At 40.6% G+C, this 26707-nt stretch overlaps 2 protein-coding genes across 2 annotated transcripts in view; one reads left to right on the top strand and one right to left on the bottom strand.

Moving 5' to 3' along the window:
* Positions 1 to 9115: 9115 nt before the first annotated feature.
* LOC306711825 (pro-opiomelanocortin-like) lies at positions 9116 to 13934 on the top strand (the record flags this gene model as incomplete). Its single annotated transcript, XM_079180870.1, has 3 exons — positions 9116 to 9195; positions 12819 to 12945; positions 13359 to 13934. Exons 2-3 carry the CDS (start codon positions 12826 to 12828, stop codon positions 13932 to 13934), a joined length of 696 nt encoding a protein of 231 aa, XP_079036996.1. The 5' UTR covers positions 9116 to 9195; positions 12819 to 12825.
* Positions 13935 to 16684: 2750 nt separating this feature from the next.
* Positions 16685 to 26707, bottom strand: part of LOC306711421 (protein EFR3 homolog B) — a 29700-nt gene continuing 19677 nt past the window's right edge. The window contains exons 10-24 of the mRNA XM_079180367.1: positions 25748 to 25883; positions 25425 to 25586; positions 25092 to 25203; positions 24866 to 24917; positions 24209 to 24381; positions 24008 to 24083; positions 23662 to 23823; positions 22763 to 22894; positions 22588 to 22655; positions 22307 to 22434; positions 21720 to 21811; positions 21566 to 21614; positions 19549 to 19655; positions 19394 to 19443; positions 16685 to 19271 (exon numbers count right to left, since the gene is read on the bottom strand). Of these exons, the coding sequence (XP_079036493.1) occupies positions 19166 to 19271; positions 19394 to 19443; positions 19549 to 19655; positions 21566 to 21614; positions 21720 to 21811; positions 22307 to 22434; positions 22588 to 22655; positions 22763 to 22894; positions 23662 to 23823; positions 24008 to 24083; positions 24209 to 24381; positions 24866 to 24917; positions 25092 to 25203; positions 25425 to 25586; positions 25748 to 25883 (1605 nt within the window). The 3' untranslated portion in view covers positions 16685 to 19165. The remainder of the gene's footprint in view (positions 19272 to 19393; positions 19444 to 19548; positions 19656 to 21565; positions 21615 to 21719; positions 21812 to 22306; positions 22435 to 22587; positions 22656 to 22762; positions 22895 to 23661; positions 23824 to 24007; positions 24084 to 24208; positions 24382 to 24865; positions 24918 to 25091; positions 25204 to 25424; positions 25587 to 25747; positions 25884 to 26707) is intronic.

Raw genomic sequence — 26707 nt, 5'->3', positions numbered from 1 at the left:
CCTACAAATTAGCCTCAGGAAAAAGGCTAAGATAAGGAAATTCCCATGTAGGCTATAGGTTGCACAACCGGTGAGACCGTGTGCCAAGTTTTGTTTTAAGACAAGCCAACAGAGCTGGAGACACTTGTGTGATTTGATGTGTAAGAGGAGTTGATGGTGACAGTCATCAATTATACAGAAACTTCCTTAAAATCATAGTTTGACATTTTGGGAAATAGCCTTCTAATTTGTACACTTTGTTTACTGGTGACATACTAATGACGTACTTTCATTATGTTTATATTGACAGAACCAGACTAGCTGTTTGACATTGTTTCCGTCTTTATGCTAAGCTAACTGGCTGCTGGCTGTAACTTCATATTTAGTATATTAAATATCAATAGGTATTGATGTTTTCATCTGTCAGCAAGCAAGTGAAAAAGTGAATCACCAAAACCCAAACTATATGTATTTCATTTTTATTTTATTCCCACTCTCGCACAACAACAAAAAATGCTTGAGTAGAACAAGATGTAGGCCTAAACATGTTGATTATCTTCACTAAAACAATTAAAAAGTGCGAACAATCCCTACATAGAGTAGAGCTCAAAAGTCGCAGCCATGGAAGGGCCCGCGAAGGCAGCATTTGGTCCAGATGCCGTCCCCTCCGCTCTGACATCAGACCGGAGGAATCTGAGGAATGCTGGGCTCCTGGGAGAAGTCCTCCTCGTTTAATGGTTTTACAGGGGCCACAGAGGTGACTAAACGTCGAACAAAGGAGGTCCCCTCACATATTTATGTCCCCCCTTTGTGCCTTTTGGCCGGGGATGAGTTACAGCCACGGTGGGGCAATTTATTTGCATAACATACATTTTTACAACATGTTGGCTTTAGTAGGCTATGCATAGGCACATTTATTTCAAACAATATATAGTTAATTTGTAATACTTGTATTGAAACTTACAGTAGGTTGTGAAATACAATCTTACGTAGTAAGAAAAGGTCCATAATTCCCTTATTCACGCAGGTGCCGCCAAATAATGCCATTTTCTGATTTGTATTTTAACCTTTATTTATAATACCTTTACAGTTAGTTATATATCTCCTTACAAAATGTTTTTTAAGCCTCCACATTACACAATTATTCCTGATTAGTCAGACAGCATCACTATGTTCAGTTCAACAAATATCTTGAAATCAGGCTTCAAAAACCCTTCATGTCAAATGAATCATTCTCAGTGGTGGATTTGTCCCTGTGGTAGTTGTAGTAGTTTTAGTACAACAGTAAAGTAGGTAAGTAAGTAGAGTATTTATCATTGACATTTTGTATAGATGGCCGTACGTACTGGTGATCATTTGTTGCTGTAATAATTTAATTCTATTTTCATAACGCTACCTTAATAAGCTGAAACAAGTCATCTCTCAGTAAAATGTAATTTGATATGCTGCTGAACACTGTCACCCACTTGCTCTCATGCTGTTATGAGACCTTAGTAGAGTCCACAGTGGTCTCATTATACCTTTTTCAAAGCAGGCTATAAATACCACAGCACATGATAAATCCTTGTATCATGCAAGGGGATCACTGGGATGTTTAATGGTGCCACAGGAGAGTGAAAAATACAAGAAATAAGAAATTACCTTCAGGTTTATTAGACGGGTTCTATTTGAGATGAGTGTGATGTTCAATAAGAAAAGATATATAACTTATTGTGGTTCACAGAAGTTACTCTTCAGCACTTATTTAGCTGGACAAGTTGAAAACTAATGTGTATTATGAAAATTACACATATTCAACAACCAACGATAATCATTTCTTTGTGTTCATATGTAATCACATGATGATCAGTGATAAAGCATGTGAAAAAGAACAATTCAACCACGAGCAGAATAAAGACGACCCTGACTTATTTGTGGCCAAATTGCAGCCTCTTGTGGCTAAAATGTAACTTACAGCAGCTGCAGTCAGCATCCATTATGTCAATATATCACACAATGATTATTATAAGTGACACTTAAAAACATGAGGTTACAAAGTTTAGAAAATAGTTAAACCGGATAAAAGTTGTTTTAATAACAAAAACTTACAAAACAATATATTAATTATATGTCTTTGAGGTTAAAGCAATTGTAGTGTCACATTTCATCTTCATCTTTAAGCCCAGACTTTGGAAATTCAGACAAATATTTGATGATGTATGCTTTATCACTAACAAATGTGTATTCTTGCAATAATTAATGGCAGAATATTGCATTATTCAGACAGTTTTACATACATTTTGCTATCAGACGGACAGAGGCCGTCACTCTCAGAATTCCACTCTAAATAGGCTACTAGAAAAGTGACAGCTCCCCTTAGGGCCTCCATGTCCGAAAAAACACTGCAAAAGTGCCCTCTTAGATTCCCCAAAGATAGATAAGACATGTTGCTGTGGCCTCTAGGGTGTCCTTAAAGGGAGGAAACATGACAGAGTGGCCTCGAAAGTGCCCTTAGAGAAAACGCGATGCTGTGCCTCGAGGTGCTCTTATATGGAGAAAACATGATAAAGTGCCCTTTAGGATAACCTTACTGGAAGACGTCATGCAGTGCCATAAAGGCCGGTCATGCTGGAAAACGTTCTGCACACTGGTGCCTCACCACATGCAGCTGGAGTCCTTTTCATTTGGTTTAGTTAGATGTCAAAATACGCTGACTCTAGTTTTTATTTTACACCAAGAAAAAGGTGTCAAATCTCACACTAATAAGCATAGACTGTATTTAAGAAGTGTCCGTAGACACGGTGACGTCACCCATGGGTTTGTGTACTACGGTTTTGAAGCTGCGAGTTCTGCATTTTGGCCGTTTTTTTCTTTTTTTTGTATACCAGAAGTGGCACAAGAGGGTGGAGTTTTATGTACAGCTGAATGCTGAATAAGACATTTTTAGGCAACCAAAATGTTACAATGAACTGAAAACACACTGTGAAAGGTTCTAAGGTTCTAATACAGTTCTAAGGCGAAAACCTGGACAACTTCTAGACCGAACAACGCCGTGATAGTGGCCTTACAATGACAAGGTAGCAACGTCCTAATTTAGTTTTTACACTAAATGGGACCCAAATTTAACAAATGATCATCATGCTGTATTACGCGATATGCTTTTTGTTTTCTTATGTTTGTTCATATTTGTGGTTACCTGTATAGCATGGTGCCAGCTTTGTGTAAATAAAATACCTTTTGTTATTCCTGGAATAAAGTTTATTGCATCTACCTCCAACTACCTTAGTCACTGGCCAGGCTTCCTCACACATTACATAAAGGGACAACACATAAGTGTAAGATTATCTAAGAGACCTCCCTTATAGAAAATGATACTGTAGGTTGTGTCTCTATCCACTCTGACCAGTGGTTGAGCCATAGATCCAAGAGAAACAATTGTTGCATTCCAAATCGCAAAGTACAAAGTCCTAATGTTGCCCGCAGTATGCATACAATTGGGACACAACGCTTTTGTCTGTCAATAAGATGCCATCAGGCTGTCATCTGTTCGTGCTCTCTCTGCAGCTCAGTCAATGTGGAGTATCCCCACCAGCTCAGAGGATAGTGGGTCAGAATATACAGAAAAGCATGCTGGCTTGCATGTTTTTTTCTTTCTATTTTGGAAACAGGCAGAGGACTGTGCTTCCTGAGGTATCCTGTGGGAGATGCTGTGGGAGTGTTAAACGCTGATATTGCTGTTATGAGACTTCGTTTTACACCCGTTGCTCTTCTTCACTGACAGTAAGGCGGCTTTGAGACACTCAGTAGGGCACATGTGGTTTTTCCTTATGTATGTGTCTGCATTCATAGCTGGCATCGTCCTATGAAGCTGGATTAAAATGTTTCGAATGATTGAATAACTGGCAGCAGCAGCAAAAGCATAAAAATAAAGTATTTGTAAAGTGCACATGAAGTAGTCTAGAGGGCTGAAGATATTGTATTTTATAAGCTTTCTTGGTTAGGTCACTGTTATTGCCATAGTTATTGTGCACTCTATTATTTTGCAATGTCAGTTATTGCATACTGTGGGGAGTCTCTGGGAAGGGAGAGGTTGATAAACTTTGCAATTTAACCATGTCTGCTCTATTGGTCTTAAGTTAGGGAGACATGAAGCTATAGGTGAATTAGTTTTCCATGCTTTGTATTTTCCACTTGAGACGTACTTATGATGCTGCATTAATAAACCTGACACGACTTAGACCAAACCACACATCATTTTACGGGAAAACTTTTCAAAAAGCGGCCAGGCAGTCACTATAGGTTTAAATGACAGCACAGACTGTTTCAATTTATGAAACTATTTATAGAAACCTGTAAATTCAAGAAGGACACATAAGCTGGAAAAACTATCGACTGGCAGCTCATATAATTGACTGCATTTATTATTTTCATTTAAGTTACATGTGGAACTTTAGTGTGGGTTTTAAAGGTTCAGGGGAACAGGGGGTTAATAGTCTTCAGTGTTTATTAACATCTGCAACTCTAAACACTTGGCGTCAGACTTGGATAAGCTCCGGTGTTTTATTAGACGGATGTCACGTGGAGCAACTGTTTACTTTGCAGACTTCTGTGTGCTGTTCAGTTCAATTGTGGTCAGATTTATCGTCAGATGCTTCGATACACTATAAGTAGGCCACTCAAGTCACTATTACTGTGTGATTTTATTGATTGAAGCCTCCTGTCTGACTTCAGAGTTTTGTTTGAATGAAAATCTAAAGACTCAGCTCTTAATGACATCTTGTTGGAGACCAAAGATAAATATATATCCACGCCTCTCTTGCTCATGATTGGGTGAATAATTTGGTTTTTCAAACTCTTTTGAGGTCTCCAGAGACCCCAACAGCTCCCAAGTTCACTGTGTGTCCCTTGCTTGTGTTACCCCGAATTTGTTCTCCTTACGTATTTCTACTGGAGAGCACTCTGTCCAGGACAGCACACAGATTTAGATTCTTTTAAGTTTATTAAAATACAATCGATAAAAACAATTAAAAACAGTCCAGGCCTAGAGTCTCTTATGATCCAGGAGTCAGAATTCTTTAGAAATGGCTCCTTTAAATGATTAATATTGATTCATGTAACTATTATGAGTAATCAAATTATCATTCATAAACCCATAAATGAGTTTAAAAGAATTAATAAAGAATAGGATGAAGAAATAAAAATGAACCACAACTAAATGGACAGGGTTACAGAATCTGGGACTCATATCTTTGACTGATTCATTCAATGAACAGAAAAGAGTTGTGAATCTAAAGAGAGAGTCTTCAATTGATCAAAGTATTGTATGATCGGACACCCAAGTTCATTTGAATTTCTCAGGATGTCCTCGCAGCAAGAAATTCATTTCCTCCCATTTTAAAAAGAACACCATGATCCCTCAACCACACAGAAGAGTTTGGGAGATGATGTGTGTTTGGGACATTCACACATTCACACACACCCTGCGACACTTACACAGAATGTGATCAAATGCAAATGTGTTTAGAATGTGCATAGTACAATGAGATGTGTCTTCCATTATTAATCGATGTGGTCCTTTCTCAAAGAGAAGCACACTACTTTTTAAACTTTATTACGTTTTCCAACACCTGGGCACCCTTCGGCCTTGGCTGCAGCATAGAGGAAAATACAGTAATGGAGGAAACGTGTTACACATTGCGTGCAGTGAACAGCTGAAAAAGGTGAAAGGAGATTATTCCCAAATGTTGAACGAATTGGCTGGACTTTGTTTCGAAGCAGTCAGGAGAAATACATGACAAAGGATTAGCGAATATCAGTCAAATACAATTGTAATTTGTAGGTTTATTTAAAGTGATACTACATCATAATCTTAAAACCGAGAATACTAATGTACACATCTACAACTCAGTGGTACCTGTAAAGTGTTTGTTGGTGTGTGTGATGAAGCAGCGTCCTTCTGTTTGCCCAAGGCTTCCTTGCGTCTGGCTTCAAACCAGAGCAGTAAAGCCCTGAGACTCAAAGACTTGTAAAGCTTTGCCAGCCTGTGAAGAGTATTTCAATATGAGGAAATGCAGATTACATCTACCAGCTCAGGCCTTGGCCACGGTAAATGCATACCGTTGAAACCACACATCTCTCTCTTTGTTTTGCTCTTTCATCCACGCCAAGCCAGACTTTACCCGCTTACAAAAACTCAACTTATTGATCTATTTTTTGCGCTGTTATCACATATAGTTTACGGGCGTGTCATGTCATCCACAGTGACCGCGTGCTGCCTTCAGAGATCCTCTCTTTTGAAAGGAAGTTGAATACGCAATATGTTTGGGGTTCAAGAGGCTCAGCTGATTGCACACGCTCATACTTGGCAATAGACATTACAATATAAGCAGAGTTAAAGTCAATGGAAGATGCTCGGCTCCACAGTCTTCCCTCGGCGTCTTATTTTCAATGCCCCCTGAGTAATGAATGAATTTGTTCTCATGCTCTGTAAAACTAACCGATACAAATTTACATTTAGGCGGACATGGCCTCAGAATGTGACAGCAGCTTCAGACACACACGCTATTGTCTGTTGTTTGTGGCCGGTCGACGCTGTGAGGGCTTTTTATATGAGCGCTGGTCATATGAGTGTTAGTTAAACAGTCTGCTCATGTGACGTGGGGGGGTGACAAAGCTCCAAGAGAAATATGTGACGTCCAAAGGGCAGGAGGATGTCCTCAAGTGACCTCATTGTCCTCAATAAACCTATTGGTGAAACTTTAAATACCAGATCGTGCTGATATGGCACAAACATGGTCAGTGTACTTAATATTAAAGTGGTAATTCCTCCTTTTGCAACAAAATAAGCTTGCACATTTGACGAAGATGAAAAAAATACATAAATTAGCATAAAGCTTGGTTATTCCATAAAATAAGGGAATAACTGCGTCTGCAAAAGGTGCGATCTGAAAATGACTGGTTGAGAAAATATCATTTCTTTAGCTTCACAGTCTGTAAAACCTCTTCAGATGGATGTGACGGTGATATTAGTATGACAGTTGGTTAAATGGCAGTGATTCACACCCTGCACAGCCTTGTCCGGGGGTTGCATTATTATTAAACGGTGGAAGTCAGCAGCATCAACAGGAAATGACATCATCTCATTTTTGTTTTTAACCTTTATTTATCCATCGAAGAATTGGCCAAGCATGCATGCTCTTTTTGTTTCAGCATTAATATCCAGTAATGACTCAAATTCACAAGCAGGAGCAAAACAAACACCATCTGCAGAAGGCTGGACGCATGGAGGTAAAGTGGGTTAAATAGATTAGAGAGAATTACTTCCACTTCAGAAATCTCACTCTCATTATTGTTTTTAACCATTTGTACTCTACTACCATCACGCTCTAACATATATTTTTAATCATCATGCACTCCTTATTCGAATTGTAGTTCTTTTTTCTTAATGTGGGTTTACAGCAGCACTTTTAATTTGAAAAAAAAGTAATATATCTCAACACTTCATTTGAGTCATGCAAACAGAGCATTATAAAATGCCAGAAAACACATTTTACATAAAAAAAAAAAGACAGATGCGTGAGGAAAGGCATGATTTATTATATTGGAAGGAGCGAAGTGATTCAAAACAGTGTGATAAGTCTTCGGATGAGGCAACAGATTTCCGAGAAAGTAAACTCCCCCTTTCAAGGGGTATGCAAAGTATTTATTAGATGATTTGTCGGGGGACAACATTAACTTATGATGTGTTTTTTACACTCAATTTGGGTTAGATAACACTAGAGACCTTTTTGGAAAAGCACCCTTTGTTCTCATTCATGCAGCACACTGACGCCCTGAGAACAGACTGTGGAAGAGAAATTGACCCTTTTTGTCCTTTTGAAGAACTCGGTTATGTTAGGATATAAAACAGATGAAACATGAACAAGGCTTCACCCTAGAGGCACGCATTCCCTGTTGTCATTACAAAAGGTGCTCAATCTCATGAATCAATTGTCCTTTTCCTTTATTGTTGTCGGATTTGACAAGAAAAAAAATCACATTTGGCATCCTGGGAAAGAAAAGCATATTGTCGCAATTATTAAAAAGATTAAAAAAAAGATCCAATTAAAAAGATTCATAGAACTCAATTTTCTTTTCATACATTTAAATCAGACAATAACCTTGATTACTTTGCATGGTAACTGCGCTACTTTGCACTAGTTTACATTAATTAAACAGGTACTTGTTGCCATATCAACTAAAGACAGACTTTTCTCTAATTTTATTCGTCTTACTCGTTGTTTAGTCACCTTTTAAAAACACTGCAGGGAGGATGAGTGAACATATTTTCTCTTAGGCACGTGTGTTTCGTCCTTGTCACCGTTGTCCTTGTGCATTATTCCTTGAACGTATAAAAAGGACATTATATAAAAAGTGTATGGTACTGGCATTTCACACATGAAAGGAAGGTCGTTCTTTTCAACAGCATCGCCTTTCTTTGTGTGTGTGTGTGTGTGTGTGTGTTTGTGTAGTCATGACGTATAAACAAGTGAGTCAGGTCTCCCTAATGAAGTTTCCACACAGGGAGACATGCACACCTTGTAAACAAGAACCGCTGAAAAACGATCCAATCGGTCAAATTGATTTGAACACTTCACTACGGCTCTCCATCCCATTTGAAAGGATGTCCCTCTCGGCGTCATGGCACTGACCTTTTCATGGATTTAGAGGCAGGATTGTTCGGAATCCACTAATGACCATGCACTCAAAGAAAATGTAACTGAGAGCGCTTACAACATCCTAATAATCCCCCATTCAGGATTCTTGCAAGACAGCAACCAGAGGAAGACGCAGGAGGGAAAGGGGGAGGGCAGCAAGGTAGTTCATTAAGGCTTCACCTGTTGTTGTGTGGTGACGTGAGCTGCACCATTGATTAAAAAGTGTGTGGGTGGCCTCTATAGGCCTATCTACCTTACACACAAATACACAATCCTCCCCGTCCAGAGAGGAGCAGGAAACCCCTTACCTTAATCACTCCCCAAGGCCTTGAGACTCCAAACTCCACTCATGCGTCTTTAAAAAGAGCTTTCCTCCTCTGAGGAAGAAGCAGACCCGCTCCTGCTGAGCATTTCATTACAGAGCAGACAGAGAACAGAAGAGGAGGAGAGGGATCATAGTTAAGAGTCGCCACTCTGGAAGATCGGTGGACAAACACAAGGAGAAATACAAGAAGAGAGGAGAGGAACGCTTTTGGAAAAGGTAAAAAAAACAAACAAATGTCTTTAACTTGTTTGTGGATTCTTGTCTTGGCATGGATCACAATTGCGTCTGGTTGTTGTTCGCGTCTTGTTCTTTTGAACGAATAAGGACTGTTGCATTGAGTGCCCACATTCACTGATTTAGGATTTTCTGACATGTACAGATGTATTTGTTCTGTAAATTATAATTAAAGTGGATTTATATTTCAAAGTCACACCTTAGCTTTTTGCAGAATATGCATAGTTGTCTTTAATGATTGCTTTCTCCATTAATATAAACCTCCACAAACACAAATCTAGCTTACAGATATAGTAATAATAACTTGTTTAACTATTTTATTAACACATACAGTTTTAAATCTATTTTAATCGCAGCAGAATATGTCTGTGGAGAGCAGAGCTTCGCTCAGTGAGTCATACTGTAGGAAGAGTGTAGAGTCTCTGCCAGAGTTACAAAGACGATGGCCCACCAAGGAGTCACTCCTTAGAATAGAGAATGGAGGGAGAGACAACAAGAAGCAATTTCCCTACAAAGGAAAGGAAATTAACTCATTGCACCAAAATGAAAAAATGTAAAAGAGAAAAGTAGTATACCCACGTATCAATTTAGTTTATATTTCCTATGTTATCTATAGCTTCTGCAAAATAAACTCCATGAAGATTATATTTTTCTAAATAAATGGTTAAACACGGGAAGAGAGAGAATGGTAGGAGAACAAGTGGTAATACACATAGCAGCAAAGAGACCAGGAGGAGCGTTTGCCGGATCAAGATGCGTCATAACTATTATTCATCATTTGAAAGAATTTGTTTGTAGATCTTCGTCATCACTTAAGAATGAAGATCTCCCTTCTGATATATGTGTGGTCCGTGTGAATGCAGCCTCCAACCATAGCAATCTGTTTCCTTGCGTTCATTCGTCTATGTCCATCGATCATCGTCCTTGAAGGAGCATAAAAAGTAACGTTTGCTGGCCACTTATCTCACAAAGCAACTTTAATGGTCATTTGTAATAGTCACTGGCCTTTCAATGTTTGGCTGCAGATATCCCCATAACCGTTACTAAGCTGGGGAAATACAGCCTATTTACTCAAGTACTAAATGACTACCATCATCATGCTGGTGTGCCCTTGGAACAGCTATATAAAGGGACTGCTGCATTCATTTTAATTCTTTTGTTTCTGGTTCTTTTTTTCCTGCAAGTTTACTGCATTAAATCCAGAGTCAACTGGAATGTAGTTTAGGGACTGTATGGAAATTACAGCAGTGGGGAACGGGGGATGAAAGTATTGTTTGATTTGACCATTAAAGAGTAACTGCACACTCAAACCTGTTTTTTTTAAAGCTGTAAACTAAATGATATAACAGTACTGTGATGAAACACATCGATGCTGGTGTTAATATTGACATTTCCCACCACATTTATTTAAAACAAATCGGCATTTCATGGTTGAAAATGGCTCAAAACGCCATCCACTGTTTTAAATCAGACCTAATCTTATATTATATAAATATATTTATATATATTATTATTATAATAATTGCTTTGGGTTATTCCCTTCACCTCAACACCTCAACTCAGCCACGATTATCTCAGGTTTAATGTGTTCACGGAACAATCATTCACAGTCCAAATTGCACATTAGTAGTGTAATTATCACTTGGCAAAACTGTAAACATAAGTGGTGCGTCATGTTTGCCGAATTACATTACAGCTGCTCTAATTTTGTACCAAGAGCCACTAAATGATCAGTAACATCGCTGACATTTAGATTTTTCAGCACTGCAATATTTCCCATTCATTCTTCACACAATCAGGTTGGGTTTGAATTTTAATTAGCATGATATGGGTTAAAGTTATAAGCCTTAATATGGCAGCCCCTGAGCAGCTCGAATGTCAGAAATGCAGCCAAAGGACAGTCACAATCTGACATTTTTTCCATCACGCCAGGCCAACAGCTCCGTGGCTTTCTTGCCTTTTTTTTTTATGAACTAACAAAAAAGGAAAATGTCTTTATTGACGCATGTTTAAAGAATGACCGCCGTTAACCAAACCAAAGGGACAAATACATTGCGACTCCTGTGGAAGCATCTCAAAAAAAGCCACCACCATTTTTCACCAATGGAATCATTTGAACGTTAAGCAGCAGCTGTGTATAAGGCAACAAGAGAAGGACACAAATGCAGTCGAGAGTGATTTATTGAAAAACTGCAAATACAAAAGCATACGGGGTTGCAAGTCCAAACAGACAGACGTAGCTGGAAACAGGTGACAGGTAAACAGGAAGGGGGCAGGAGAAAGTTCTCAGAGTTATGAGGTTCAGGTGGCTGGAAAGCAAGAGCACGCAACATTGACAATGCGGCAGGAAATGAATGGGAATGGGCCGTTAATATGCTGCAGGGCTGATGAGGGAAAGTGGAAACAGGTGAGCAGGGGGGGAAGTAAGAGTTAGTTAACAGTCGGGAGAGTCTGAGGGCATCTGGTTGATAGATGGATATTGACATTGACAGCGGCAGTAGACAGCGCTCATCTCGCAGTAACACTGAGGCTGATAGCGATGAGCTAAAATGAAGCTGGATCACATGCATGCCTCATGTGTTGTGTTTCCCTCAAGCGTGTGAAGCCAACTCAAATCCAGTGCAGGAATGGTGGCCTCTGCCTCTAACAATGAAAACTACCACAGAGGGAGGTATTGCAAATACTTGGAATACCAATAGACCCTTTTACAGTTTGTAAACAATGAGGTATTTATGTGTGTGCACACAAGTACAGAAGTACAGCCTAATCCAGCGGATTGCATATATTATCAAACTGTGCAAGAGCATTAACCACCCAAACCTGTGATTACAACCGTAACTGTTCAATGTTTAAAGCTTCCTAACTAATCTGGATGGTTTGGGGGGAAACTCTTCATTTGCCAAAATGCGCACGGATATTTTCATGACGTTGGCTGTGAAAGGGTCTATTGCAGTAAAGATATGTTGATCTCAGGAAAATCGTAAAGATTATAACCTTTTATGGTACATTCAACTTTACCAGAGGTTTGATCAATCCTGAACTATTGAGAGACACATCTACTGTCACAAACTGACATTATGGTTCTACTACACACAAGTTAACAGCGCAATGCCTTTCCCTTTCCAAACACTACTTCATGCCCAAATCATTTTCTAACAGTCCCTTTGGGTTGAAAGCCGCAAACCTTAACCAAACACACATATTTTCTAGGGATTTTTTTTTCATCAACCGTTTCAATATGATTCACATGCAACTGATAAACAAGACCATCTGTTGAAATACCCACATGATCAGGTCAGAGAAGGAATGTGGATGGATGGTATTTGAGCTCACAGTTACTATTCAGCTTGGAGACGCTAAACTACAAATCCACCAACAACCTCAAAGATATGTACCGAACGAAGGAAGTGTTTTGCGGAGACATTTCTTGTATTTCCTCACACACTAACAATGTCTCCCAGTTTAAGAATAAGTGACTATTTGAGCCTGTTGAGGACTGTAGAGTATATTGAAGCCTCTTGTATGTTTTGAAGAGAGTGCCCCTGCTGTGGCTTTGCTTTCTTTTCAACTCATAGCCTCACTTGTGTTTCTGTCCTCCACGCCAGGCTGAAGATGATGTATCTGTCTTGGCTGTTGGTGGTGGTGATGGCTTATGTGTGCGTCCCCGGCTTTGGGTCGGTGTGCTGGGACAGATCCCAATGCAACGACCTGAGCAACAAGGGAAGAATACTGGTAGGTCAAACTGTCTCCATCCATTTCCTCTCTGTCACTGCCATTAGGCAAAGCCTGGTATATTTCTATAAAAGATGTCACACAGGGTCATTTCAAAGTGGTTTGATTATTACACAGAGAAAACAAAAAGCAGCCTAAAAGAAAAAGTAGAATAGCATAAAAAGTAACATTTTGAGCTTCAAGGTTCATTCTTGACTTTCGAAACAGCAGCTGACAAAATAGTCTTTGCTCAAGATCCATTTAGTTGCCGTCCCGGAGCTTTCAATGTTCTTCTTCAAACTCTATCTGCTTTGGAAGCTCATTGAAAGCTCCAGAACACTCAGTATCAAAGCGATAAAAAGTGCTCATTAGTGTCACAACGTCAACTCTTCTCTTAAAATGTTGCTGGTTTTTCTTTGATTCCTTCCATGCAGGACTGTATTCGCCTCTGCATGTCTGCGATCCAGTCTGAATTCCCTCAGCTCAGTGCGTTGGCCCTGAAGGTGAATAATAATGATGACCTCCTACTCAGCATCATTCTGGCCACCATGGTGTCCGAAAACAAGATATCAGAGTCGGATCTGAAAGCCCACGACGACGAGCGACGCTCCTATTCAATGGAGCATTTCCGCTGGGGCAAACCCTCTGGCCGTAAACGTCGACCCGTAAAGGTTTTTGCCTCTTCTCTGGAGGGAGGGGGCCCTTCTGAGCGCAGTTTCCCCCCTCAGGCTCGCAGGCAGCTGGGCAGTAACAATGATGAAGTGAGGGATCTGAACGGAGGAAGTCAAAACCAAGGTTTGCAAAGGGTCAGCCTTAAGTCACACATCCCGGTGAGCCTGCAGGAGAGAAAGGATGGGGCCTATCGGATGAGTCACTTCCGATGGGGGAGCCCACCGGCCTCTAAACGTAATGGCAGCTTTATGAAAAAGCAAATGAAGAAACCTCAGGGGCAGCTGGACAAGCTCCTCAGGAACATTATAGTCAAGGATGTGCAGAGGATAATGGGCTGATTGAAGGATGGAGGAGAGGGGGGGGGTTGAAAGAATCTAATAGCCATTGCATGTTAGCACACACAGGTACTATTACAGACACTTATCAGTGTCGTTAGCATGTTGTTGAATGTCTTTGCTGGGCCAAAGGTTTCTCTCATTAAAACCTTAACTAAAGATAAGAAACAAGGCAGTTTTATGTTGAATATTAAACAACAATGCACCCACGGACTGCTTTGACCTTCTTGGTCTGAATTTGAAGCTTTCTTAAGAGTGTTTATTTTAATTTCATTATTAGTCATTATTGATCCATATGTTTGGAAAAGCAGAGAATGCCATTCCAGGGCAAGAGGTGAGTGTAAATGTTTATTTTCAGAGTGGTACCTTTTTTTTGTAAATTAATATAATAATAAAGATAATTCTGTATGTGGCAAACAAAACAAGTAATTGGCTGATTTCATAATAATCACAGACTTTCAACATGAACTAAATTATTATCATTGACACCAGCCACCTGATGAAGGCCCCTAGCTGCAGCTGAAAGCTTTGGGGGGGGGGGATCTAGTAAGTGGACTGTGTGTGAGGAACTGACATGGAGACAAAACAACAAAACATTAAATCTAAAAGCATGTATTAGAAAAATTGGGAAGACTGATGAAGTTACGTAATTTAAGTCACGGAAATACATTTGATCAAGTTAACGTTTATTTTGTGTTTCACATGGGACACAAACGGCGGCCTCTTGGCTAAAAGTCCAGGATCGAAAGGGGTGAAGCAGATCAAAAATCATGTGCAGTGCACCTGCCTGCCTAACTAGCTCTCCACCTGGACCTGACCTAATTAACTTATAGGTGTGAGCAGGTGTGTTGAGTGAAGCTACAATGGTCGGTTGAGCTTTGGAGCAATGTCTGACACTTCAGCTAACATTTAGGAAATAGAAAATGTCTATTTACATGTAGAGGCAGGTGTGACGCCGTTTTTATTGAGTTATGTGTATAGGAATACCGCACAAAGACATTTAAATAAGCTACACGGCATTCACAGGCACTTCTGTTTTGTTATGGTAGTTTTTTCACATATAGTGACTAAATATTAGGTCTATTAATTATATTATCAATTAACTTGAACAGTTTCTAGTTACATGTAGAGGCAGGTGTGACGTCATTCTACGGGACACGTTTACCCAAAACAGGCTCCCAAAGACAATTATGTGTATTAACTTAACTTTATTACTTCAACTTTCTCCTTTCCTTTCCACAAGCGACGTTGAGAAGGTTTTGACGCTGTAATGAAAAACTAAACAATGCGGCATTCACAAGGACAGCTACGTGCTCTCTTCCTACTTCCAACAGTTGTCATAATTAAGACAACCAGAGGCGCGTTCGGCTATACGTTGCCAGTTCAAGGGGTCGCTTCATAAAGCGAAACACCGGCGTTGGTGCGTGAGGCCTTCCACCTCTCGTTTGCGTACTATGATTAGATTATTAGACGGGAATAGGAAAGCAATTCTGAGGAGACCAGACTAGCATTTGGCAGTTAGACAATATGCCTGGCAATCAGCTTGTTGACAAAGTAGAGTTGTCAAATCAGCATACAAGCCTCCTGTGTACACCCGGGAACCTTCAAACGGATAATACAGACTGAGGACTGCAGTCAGGCGTCAACAGGGTTATGATGGACGTGTCAAGTCATGTCAATGTACAGTAAACAACCCCCTTCGGTCTTTCGACCTTTGATTTGGATAAATGTCCAATCCTTTGCAGTTGAGTTTTCACGTTTCCTGTAAAGCAAACGGATTGAATGTTGCATTAAGCAAGAGCCAAGCTGGCAGCTCAGTGGCGCTTTGAGCTAAATGCTAACATCGGCATGCTAACAGGCTCACAACGACAATGTTAGCATGCTTGCTAAATAGCACTAAACAGAAAGTACGGCCTTGACTGATGGGGATAAAGTATTGAACTTTTTGTTTTGATAATGGCACTTAATGACTTCATGACAATAGTTTTTGAAATATTTCCAAAGTGATGGGAGAGGCCAAATCGACCGACAGATTACCATTCCTAGAGCCACCCAATCAATAAGACACCGACTGCCACACAAACATATACACACATATATATATAAATATACACATATATGTACATACATATGCAGAAATATATACACATATATCCTACCACTTTTTTAAGTTGTCAATTTTTACTTAATTCATTTTAATACCACAAAATGTATCTCAAAAGGACACCAGTATGAAGCAGAGTTTCTCGGCTAATGAGTTCCAAGTTGTTTTTGGTTACTACATTCTGTTGAATGCTGTCACAGTAGGAGAAAAGACGCCACTAAAATACACGTTGAATTTAATTCTGATAAACCACCCAAGCAGATGACAGGCATGGGAATGGGAATGGCAAACACACACACACACACACAATACAGGCACTGATGCAAGTAGTGCAACAGAAACAAGACAGTCCATTACAGGCAAGTAAAAGAATAGCACTACAAGCACAGTTAAAGAAACTTTGCAATTGCTGAATACTGTGTTGAACACCGCAACTGACTGAGCAGTCAATGTTAAGAAGACATATGTGTTTGCGGTCAAAAGATTAGTTTCGTACGCTGCATGATGACACGCTGCAGCTTCCTGTATCTTAAGCAGATCACCTTAGAAAAACACATTCCACTTTTAACAGGCTTTCCCTTTCACCAGAAACAAATCAGAAACAGATCAGACATGTTCTGGTTACAGACACATTTATTGTACAACACGGCAACATCACTAGCATGCAAAGTCAGGTATGACACTCATAAGGCATTTTCTCCATGTAAAAGCTGCCTTTGTCACTAGGTAATCCAGTTTTTAAAGTGCAAAGTTCACAGAATGAATAGATTTGACCTACAGCACTACGATGTAAACAGATCTATTAACCAGACATGTAATGACAAAAAGTAAGATTGAATTACCGTCAGTTAATATTACATTACACTATGCAATGACAACAAGCACACTGGTCGATTCACAGGTCTTCACTGCAAAGTTGCAAGATGCTGAAAAGACAATTTTACAAGTTGTAACTGGAAGGTTTAGACAGCTGCACATTGCACTAAGATAGCTTGTTCTTTGTTAACGTGGTGGAAAGAGTCACTGGACAAAGACTGTAAACCGTGTTTGAAAAGTTTGGTCTCGGGTAATGACGATGAAGACACACGTCTACATGAATGTTCATGACACATGAACAAATACACACAGACACACGCACAATTGTGAACTGATCTGATACACTGGCATGTGTGGACGTGAATAAACATACAGAAGACACTACACCGTGAAATAAATAATGATAAAATGAACACCCAACTGGACCGTGACACATGACAATCAGGGACAAACTAGACACTGCCGTTTACATTGAACATGGGCGGCTGCAACACATTTCGCGTTGCCGTTAATTCACAGAAGCGCAGGAGCGGGAGGGTCGGTCTCTTAAACGACGTCACAAAACTGACCACCACAGCACAGCAACGAGGGTGCACAATTTAAAAACACAAAAAAGGATCTGCTACCAAAAAGGTTGAGCTGTGTTAGCCAGGCTAGTGGCACATTATTGCCATTATACCTTATGTTTTCTATATACCTGTGTGTATGTGCACACATGCACACGAAATGGCTTTTAGACTCGTTTAAATCTTGCTGAATGAGACGGGTTGCGCTGCTTTGGGAGGCTGCAGCAGCTGTATGGCGTAAAAAACAGAGTGCAAACGTATTCCAGCAGGATTGAGAACGTAATGGCAACAATACAGGTCGCGACGCTGCTGTTAAAACTTGTCCCGACAAGTCGGTGGGCATTAATGAATTGTGAGTTGATTATTTCAGGTTTATTGATTCGTTAGCGGGACACTTTCAGACTTCACTAGTGCGATCTACTGATTTGGAGATGATGTAGATTTCTACTGTGGGCTGTTCAGACCTGTGTCGATTCTCCTCTTTCATTTCATGTGTTGCTGGTTATCTATGTGAGGATTTAACAAACGTATCTGAACACTAACTAAGTAGCTCTCTTCCTTACTTATGGACATAAGTAGTGCAGTGGCAGTCTAAAATTAGAATCAATATACAGTATATACACACACACACACGGAAAAATCTCCCTACTCTGTACATCAGCTTAAAGATTTATATATTTCTCTGTATATACACATTTATATGGAAAGGAGAAAAATAAAGGGTTCATAACAATCTTCTAGTGTTTGATCAGGTAAACATCACAGTAAACACTTGAGAAGTTTAGTGTGGTCATGACTGTGGCGCAGTGTGTGTGTTTTTGTGTACGTTTTAACTTGAGTCACCTGTAAGGCACACTCACTTTGGGAGGATAGCACACAGATATGACAGTTTTCTCTCATTTAAACCACGGCTAGAATAAATAAAAAGAAGAAGAACAAAAACAAAAACTAGGTGCAGGAAATAAATGCCCGTCATGAAAGAAAAAGCACTTTTGGCTGAACACTTAAAAGGCAAAACAAAAAAAAGAATAAAGCATTGAAGACTGGAGACAGACGTTCAGAGCTGAGTAACATGGGCGATGGGAAGTATTAGCTTCATATTTGTATATATCTATCCATATTTCATTCAAACATACACAAAAATACACTATCAGGTCAATTAAAATGCATCTAATTCACATGAGCTCTTCCTGGCCATGAAAACAATAGAAAAAAAAAGGTATAAAATATCAATATCACTAAATCTTATTTTGTGATCAAGGATAGTATGGCACCCTGTAAGGGACAAACGGGTCAAAAGAATGTCCAATAATTGCAGTGCTATCAAAAATGTGACATTACAGGACATGCAACAAGTCAATTCTCTCTGAAGCCACAGAAGTGACGCAGATTTTGCCCTCACAGTTCTCTGCAATTTCTAAATAAAAAATCCAACCCGTGGAGTTTCTACAGACATCTAAAGAGAACTGAGGGGAAAATACAAGTTTGTTTTTAGTGCTGCATGTATTGACATTAGCAGGCTTGTTTTGGCTGCTATCACAGCGGAAAATATTCTCAGACAACTAAGTTAATAAAGAAGTGGCTTGTTCTTGAGTTGGCTTCAAAACAACTGGGTTTTCTCCTCCTCCTCCCCTGTGGTTGTTTGACTCCATGATCAAAGATGGCTTAACAGTGAGGATCGGTTGCCCCTCCCAAAATCCCTCCCGCCCTCAAATGTGAAACAGTTCTGTGACTTTGCTTTTCTGTGTCTAGTACACACAGAGGTCAGGAAACTTCATCTCGTAGATGGGTACAGATCGACTCTGGCTTTGGCCATAACCTGACGAAATGGTTCCAGACGGGCTGGGCGGGGGTCTGAATGGGAAGAGTAAACCGTCGGCATCAGAGTGAGTTCAAAACATCTCCATCATCTTAGTCAGTATCACTGCCATCAATGTCACATTTCATTCGAGACATCCCAAAGCACCGCCTCTTACCTGATTGTAATCTCAAAGATCTGATTTAGTTTGCTCTGCAGTAGTGTGGCCTAGACAGGACAAAAACAGATCATATGAGACAATAGTACAAAGCTGGAGCAAGAAAAACAGTTTGAATAAATGATACAGATAGAAGGAAAGTGTTCTCGTTGTACCCTGGCACCACAGTGTGCAGCTATCTCCTCGAAGGGGGCCTTCTGAAACTTCTCCACCACTTGTCTCCTCCGCTCCCTCTCCTGCTCCTCCATGCCCACACTGTCCACTAGAGGGAGACACAAACGACATTTACATTTCAACATCGCTCTATGCTGCAGTGTATTGTACGTTGAAAGAGACAATGTCGCGTTAGTGCTTCTCACTGCAGTAAAGGAAAGTTGCTCTTTTTTTTTTTTTAGTTACTAAAACACATAAAAGACCTGTTACTCTGTTGAAAGTCACTAATTTAAATGTTACTTCAGTAAAAGTACAAAAGAATTAGCATCAAAGTATTCTTTATGCAGAATAACCCTTTTCATAATACTGTACATCACATCATTAATGTGTTCTTGTTGCCCACCAACTCAAAACTCACCTGAACTCCAACCAGCTGTATGAACCATTTCAATCCGTGTTTAGATCTCATCACAGCACAGAAACCGCCCCGATCAAAGTCACCCACGACCTCCTCCTCTCCTCCTCCTCCCCTCCTCCTCCTCTCTTGACTCCTCCCTCCACATTACTGGCACAGCCCTCTCCTGGTTCAAATTATTCCTCTCTGACCGTGAACAGTTCATTAGCATCAATAAATTCAAGTCTGACACATCCCCTTGTCTCTCAAGGTGTCCCTCAAGGTTCAGTACTCGGTCCCCTCCTCTTCATCCTCTACCTGGGCGACTGTGGTTAAGTGGAGAACAGGGCCGTCCTTCAATCAGAGGGTCGTATGTCGATGTGTCCTTGAGCAAGACACTTAACCCCAAAATTGCTCCCGTAGCTGAGCCTACGGTGTACGTGATGGAATCTGAATTGTAAGTCGCTTTGGATAAAAGCGTCTACATTACAGACATTTAGCAATGTACCTGCTCCCCCTTGGCGACATCATACGCCACCATGGTCTCCCATTTCCACTGCTATGCTGACGACACCCAGCTCTACATCTCCACCAAATGCAGCACCCCCACCACCAAGTGCCAGCGACAAATCTGAAATCCTCCTCATCGGCCCCAAATCACTAAACAAATCCCACCATAACTTCTCCCTCTGCATCGATGGCACCACTGTTCCTGCTTCCACACATGTCCGTAACCTTGGTATAATCTTTGATCAAACGCTCTCCTTCGAACGCCACGTCAATCACATCCCAAAAAAACGCCTTCTATCATCTCAAAAACATCGCCCGTCTCCACCCATCCCTCTCCTCCTCAGCCGGTGGACTTATGCAACAGCTTCCTGTACGGCTTACCCACCAAAACCATCAACAAACTACAATACATCCAGAACTCAGCTGCCCGTCTGCTCTCCCACTCCCGCACCAAGTCCACCAAAACCGCCACTGGCTCCCCATACAGCAAAGGGGGGGGGGGTCTTCTCCATTGATGCCCCCTCCCTCTGGAACTCCCTCCCCCAGCACCTCAGACAATTTCCGTCACTCGCCACTTTCAAAACTGCACTTAAAACTTTATTTAAATCTGCTTTTAACCTGTGATGCTAGTTATGTATGTTTTTGTTTCTTACAGTTATGTCATCTCTCTGCCTCGTTTATATTTTAATTGCTTTTATTGTTTCTGTTTTTAACATGTAAAGTGCCTTTGAGTACCCTTTAAAGCGCTATACAAATAAAATGTATTATTATTATTCATTTTAATGCTGCAGCTGGTAAAGTAGGGCTGCTGATTTCAATTGATTACTGGGTAGTTTGATCTACAATCATCATAATATATTAATTAATTATATATATTATTAATTTGAATATGAAAAGTAATTAGTAACTTAAGTTATACCAATTTAGTAAAGCATAGATTATTAGAAAATGGAAATACTCAAGTAAACAACATAGTTACTTAGTCACATTCCACCACTGGTTTAAACTACATAGGAGGAACATCAATACAAATCAATAGAACGTTTTACACATGGTGATACTGTGTTGATGCACAGTGAGAATGTCATTTCATGAATACTTTAAAAAGGACGTACCAATGGCATTTTTCAGGGTTTCAAAAGTGATCTCCTCCGCTGGTGTCCTCTGTAGAAAAGAACAAGATAAACGTTGTGCATGATGATCTAACAAGGTACTTTAAACTTCCCTAAAGTGGGTGTATTTGATCTCGGGAGCGTGACATCTCTTTACCTCCTCTTTCTCCGGACTGTTCCTGGACTCCACCTCCACCTGCAGCGAGATGGTCTCCCCGATGCTCTTTCTCTTGGACAGACGGTCCTCATCTGGAAAGAGAGTGCAGACCTTTTTTCTTAAATGGAAAACTTAAATGAATGATGATAGATATATATAAAATGTCTGATGCATTTATTGAGTCTGTAAAACCTGAGTAAACCCGTATAGAATAAGACAGAGCCTTTGATGATCTGACAATTAATATAAAAGCTTAAGCGGCACCATAAAGATTCCCAAACACTAAGTTAGAGACTGCCTGACCTTTAACTCAATGAACCTGGCGCAAGCCTCAGAGCTCTGCCCTGATGAAGTGTCCTTCAATGAAACACTAAATCCCTGCTGGCTCCAGGGGAGCAGTTAAGCTCTGCATTTACAAACAGGAATCAATAAAGCACCAACACAAAGTTGTAACACGCCGGCAAGCTGATACACATTATTCTTATTTATTTACTTGAGGAGAGGAGCACATTCCTCATTTTAAAGAATTCCTCTCATTTGCACATAGCTGTATTTTCAACTCGATGTTAACAAAAGAGATGCATTACCAGTATACTGAGGGACATAAGGCGTAGCCAGTCGATCTGTGTTATAACCACTTCCCCCGAGGACCTCGGTGATCTTCGACTGGAGGAACAAAACATCTCCTTCTACCTTCTCCAGTGAAGAAAGCAGCCTAGGAAGAAAGAGGGAGAAGTGATGTATATACACACACACACACACACACACACACAAAACATTATTGAAAACCATTATTAAATATAAAAATATCACATATAGCAATGGTATGGTTTGGGAGAAAGGAAATCTAAATGTGGCTGGTTCATACTTGGGATTATCAATGAAGACGTCCTCGGGCAACAGGTAGGGACTTTCTTTCTGTCTCACCTCAATTACCTGCAGGACAGACGAAAAAGGCACATTATTAAAGGAGGTTATTGGTATTCACTTGCACACACATTTATTTATATATATATATATAAACAAAGAAGCCCAGGCCAGACCTCGTGTATGTGCTGGCAGAAGGCTGGGACGGTGGTGAGCTGGCAGATGAGGTTGAGGTAGGCGGCAGCGAGGGCATGAACAGCACAGCGGTTGAAAACGGGTATCGCCTCGTCGGTGGACAGAGCCAGGTCCTGACAGGAGACAGAGAGACATCAGCAGGGACGTTCAACGTACAACACCCTGCATGAGGAACTCAAGCACACACATTCTCCACAACTTGTATAGAATAACTTCCTCAAATACACTCAACCTTGTTATGACTCTTTGACCGTTCCCACCATTTAATCTTGTGTTTTTATATATATATATATATATATATGTATTTAGAAGCTTTATTTACTGTTAGTATTACTACTCATCTTGAGATTTTGAGCCTTAAATCGATAAAATAATGGTTGAATCATTTTAGAAAAATCATATCAAAATCATTAGCTGTAATTAATAAAGCGTGTGCATCCACTATTTGTGACATGCTCATAACAGAATGTTTATTGACCTACACACGCATTATCGAGTGATGGGATTTGTTTCATTTATTTTGAAGCTTTAACGAGGATACGTATATAGTTTGTGTTAAATATCGTTTGTATGTGCAAGAATCCTTGCCTATGGTATCTTGTGTAAAACGATTATCATGTCACAAATTCAATAAAAAGCTGATCACAAAAAAAAATTATTTCCGGTTTTATGTCTTTTTTTCCACGTGTCAAAATTGTTGTTTTAAAGCATTAAGAAATGTTTTGGATTTAGATAAGTGCTCGATCTGTATTTGAATTAATAAATACATTATGACCCTGATCACTGGAGTACAAAGCGTCTGGAGGTTATCGACAGCAAATGCCACAATTATTCAAATGATCTAAATGATGTAAAAATATAAAACACACTACATCAGTACCTGCAAGGCAAGCGCCAGGCGAATGAGGTCCACCACCACCTCTTCGTTAGCCAGCTCCACGCTGAGAAGACCCAACAGAGCGAAGAGCGACTCGTAGTGCTGCCGGCCGCTGCTCTGCTCCTTACAGCCCAAGTAGATGTGTCGATACAGCTGCTGGCCGTGCTGTCAGCGGGATGAGAGGACGCATTAGAGTTTAAGTGGCTACTCTCTCTGCATCACAAGTATGCTCAAAGTTCAGAAACAATACTTGATGTGTAATGGATTTTGTTTTCATTGGCAGGGAATCAAACTTAATACTGAATTCAAACGATACACAACTCAACTCTAAAATGGACAGAAGGCGTACCTTCTTCATGAATAAGTTGTCCTGTCTGGAACATTTGTCCACTTTCAGTTTGAGCACAGAGATGTCGGAGATGATGCTGCGTAGAGAGAAGGCACAGCGATTAACGCACTACAAATGAAGCCCCACAACACAAACGCAGAACCACCATGTTCCTGTAGATGCTCCCCCCCCCCCCCCCCACACACACACACACACACGCACCTTATGTCGGAGAACTTGGCCGTGTTGTCGTGCCTGTCGATGAGACTGAGAAGGATCTGGAGCACCAGCAGCCGGATCTCTGGATCCTCTGTTAGAGAGAAGGAAAGCAGCGGCTCCAGGAAAGAGGTGGGGAGTGCCGTCAGCATGTTGGTGTTCTGGAAACCGGCCGTCACCTGAGAGATGAATGATCACACTTTACAGGCTGCAAGCTACAACTCATTTCTAAACACATAATCAAGAGGGTTCACCAGGTTCATACGTGCAACTGTCGGATCAAGTCTGAAGAGGCCACTGACTGATTTTGATCTGTTGCATGTAGAGATTCTGATGTTTGATTTGGTTTACATGACATAAGAGAGTATAATCGAACCCACAAATGTGATGCTCCAGATACTCCTATGTAGATATTTCATTAAAAACCAGACGTTTCCACCTAGAATAGTCATTAACCACATTAACAATGTATAGAGTGTATTTCTGATTAATTTAATGTTATCTTCATTGAAAGAAACAGTGCTTTTCTTTGAGAAATAAGGACATTTCTAAGTGACCCCAAACTTTTGAACGGTAGTGTAAACCACTTTAAAGCTGTGTAAAAACCACACAAAGAACCGATGACATTTTTAATTATTAATAACGCAAGGCTGAAAAACGTACCTGGACCAAGGACTTCAGTAACATGACCTGAATCATCCTGGTACCCTCAGGTCTGGAGATGAAAACAAATACAAAGATACAAATTAAAACCCTTTGATTCACCAACACTCAGGTCTACACAAGGTTTACAAAGTACAGTTGACTGAAGGATGGAATGTAGTAAAATAGAGAATGCAGCATTCGCTTTTGTGCATATGTGGCACAATGAGAGCAGGGAGTAACTTACCCAGAGCCTGATGAGGGCAGAGCTGGGTGAATCCCAGGGACAGGGATCTTGCCCATGATGAAGAGCATGACCTCTGACCTCTGGTATGTCGGTAGAGTGTTGGCAAATGAACCTGAAAGAGAAAGAGACGGAAAGAGAGACGGGCATCAGATGGATAGGAGGAGGATTTGGAGCAAACGAAAAAAAAGAGAGATATGTGCAGAAGAAAGAAAATGAGCACTAGTCTATACAAAACCCACACAAAGGCATGAATACAGACGGAGGTGAACATAATCATCACAGGCAAACTGATCCCGTCTTACAAAGCCTCTCACACGCACACACAAGACTCACCAATGGTCCTGATGACAGCCTCCTGCAGCTGCCTCTCCTCGTGAGCTTTGATGATCTTTGTGCCGATGTTGGTGCTGCCGTCATAGGAGCCGGTCAACTCGTAGTCCACACTCAGGCGGAGCTGCCGCAGCAGTGTGTTAAACACCTCCAACACGGTGGGGCCTGCAAACACGAAGAAGTGAACGATCAAAAGACTAGTTCACCCCTAACATACACGACAGGGGCTCCAGACTGCATGACCCCTGCATGATCCCACTAACAACTCGCCAGCCTGGAATTTAAGAGTGCATACGTGTGTGTGTGTAGTGTGTTAATCTCCTCACCTACAGAGCCGCTGGCTGCAATGGCGGCTGCCTCCAGCAAAACCTCCACTATCCCAGCTCGCACTGTGGCTGAATTCTTGCTGTTAGCGTCGAGGTGACCGAGGAGCTGCTGGATTACCAAGTGAGAGTGCTGGGACTAGGAGATAGGGAGAGAAGGAATGAATGAAGCTAGATTAGAAAAATACAAGATGGCAGCCTCGGTGTTGCACTCTGTTGTGCTTTTTCTGTTTTTGTTTGTTTGTTCAGTTTTCAGCTCTCTGGTTACCACTTTTGAACACTCGAACAGTAACTATTTCACCGCTTTTCATACAAGCAGAACGTTTTGCAGAGCTTTTAGTTGCAGCAGCAGCAGCTCTCTATGGGATTACTAGACGCAGACAACTAGATTAGATTTCTTTGTTTCCACAGCCAGTACACAGAAACATACAGATATACAAATAGCGGCATACAAAGCGTTCAGATATACACTAAGTCTTTACGTGTATATGCACTCATTCAGCCCAGCTGAGGCAGATTGTTCAGGGCTGCTATTGCAGGAGGTCGCCAAGTGTTCTGTGTCTCTGACCAGATGGTAATAATGTGAAGTGCTGGTTTAGGGAGTGATCCGTGTCATCTGATATTTTGAGTGCTAGGCATGTAATGGCTCTGGAGGTTCATATCCGCGAGACGGTGGACGTAGGAAGGCAGACGATTTTGGAGGCAGTGTGTGGGACGCTGGAAGATATGTTTTGTTTTGCTGGAGATGATGAAGAAGCAGAGTGAACACTGCAACTTACAGAACACTTGGCTTGTATATTAACTATTTATTATATTGTATTGTTGGTCGTTCATGTTTTTTTATATATATATATATTTACATAATATTGATGTACACTTAACTTATTTCAACAGTCCTGTCTATCCTTTACCTTTATGTGTCCAGCTCCGTTTATTTTATAAAACTATTTTTGGCTGTAAACT

The sequence above is a fragment of the Pholis gunnellus genome (genome assembly GCF_910591455.1).
Source record: "Pholis gunnellus genome assembly, chromosome: 19".
In the NCBI taxonomy this organism is placed as follows: Eukaryota; Metazoa; Chordata; class Actinopteri; order Perciformes; family Pholidae; genus Pholis; species Pholis gunnellus.
Note: the sequence above shows the minus strand (reverse complement) of the source record. Positions and strands in the feature narration are given on the sequence as shown.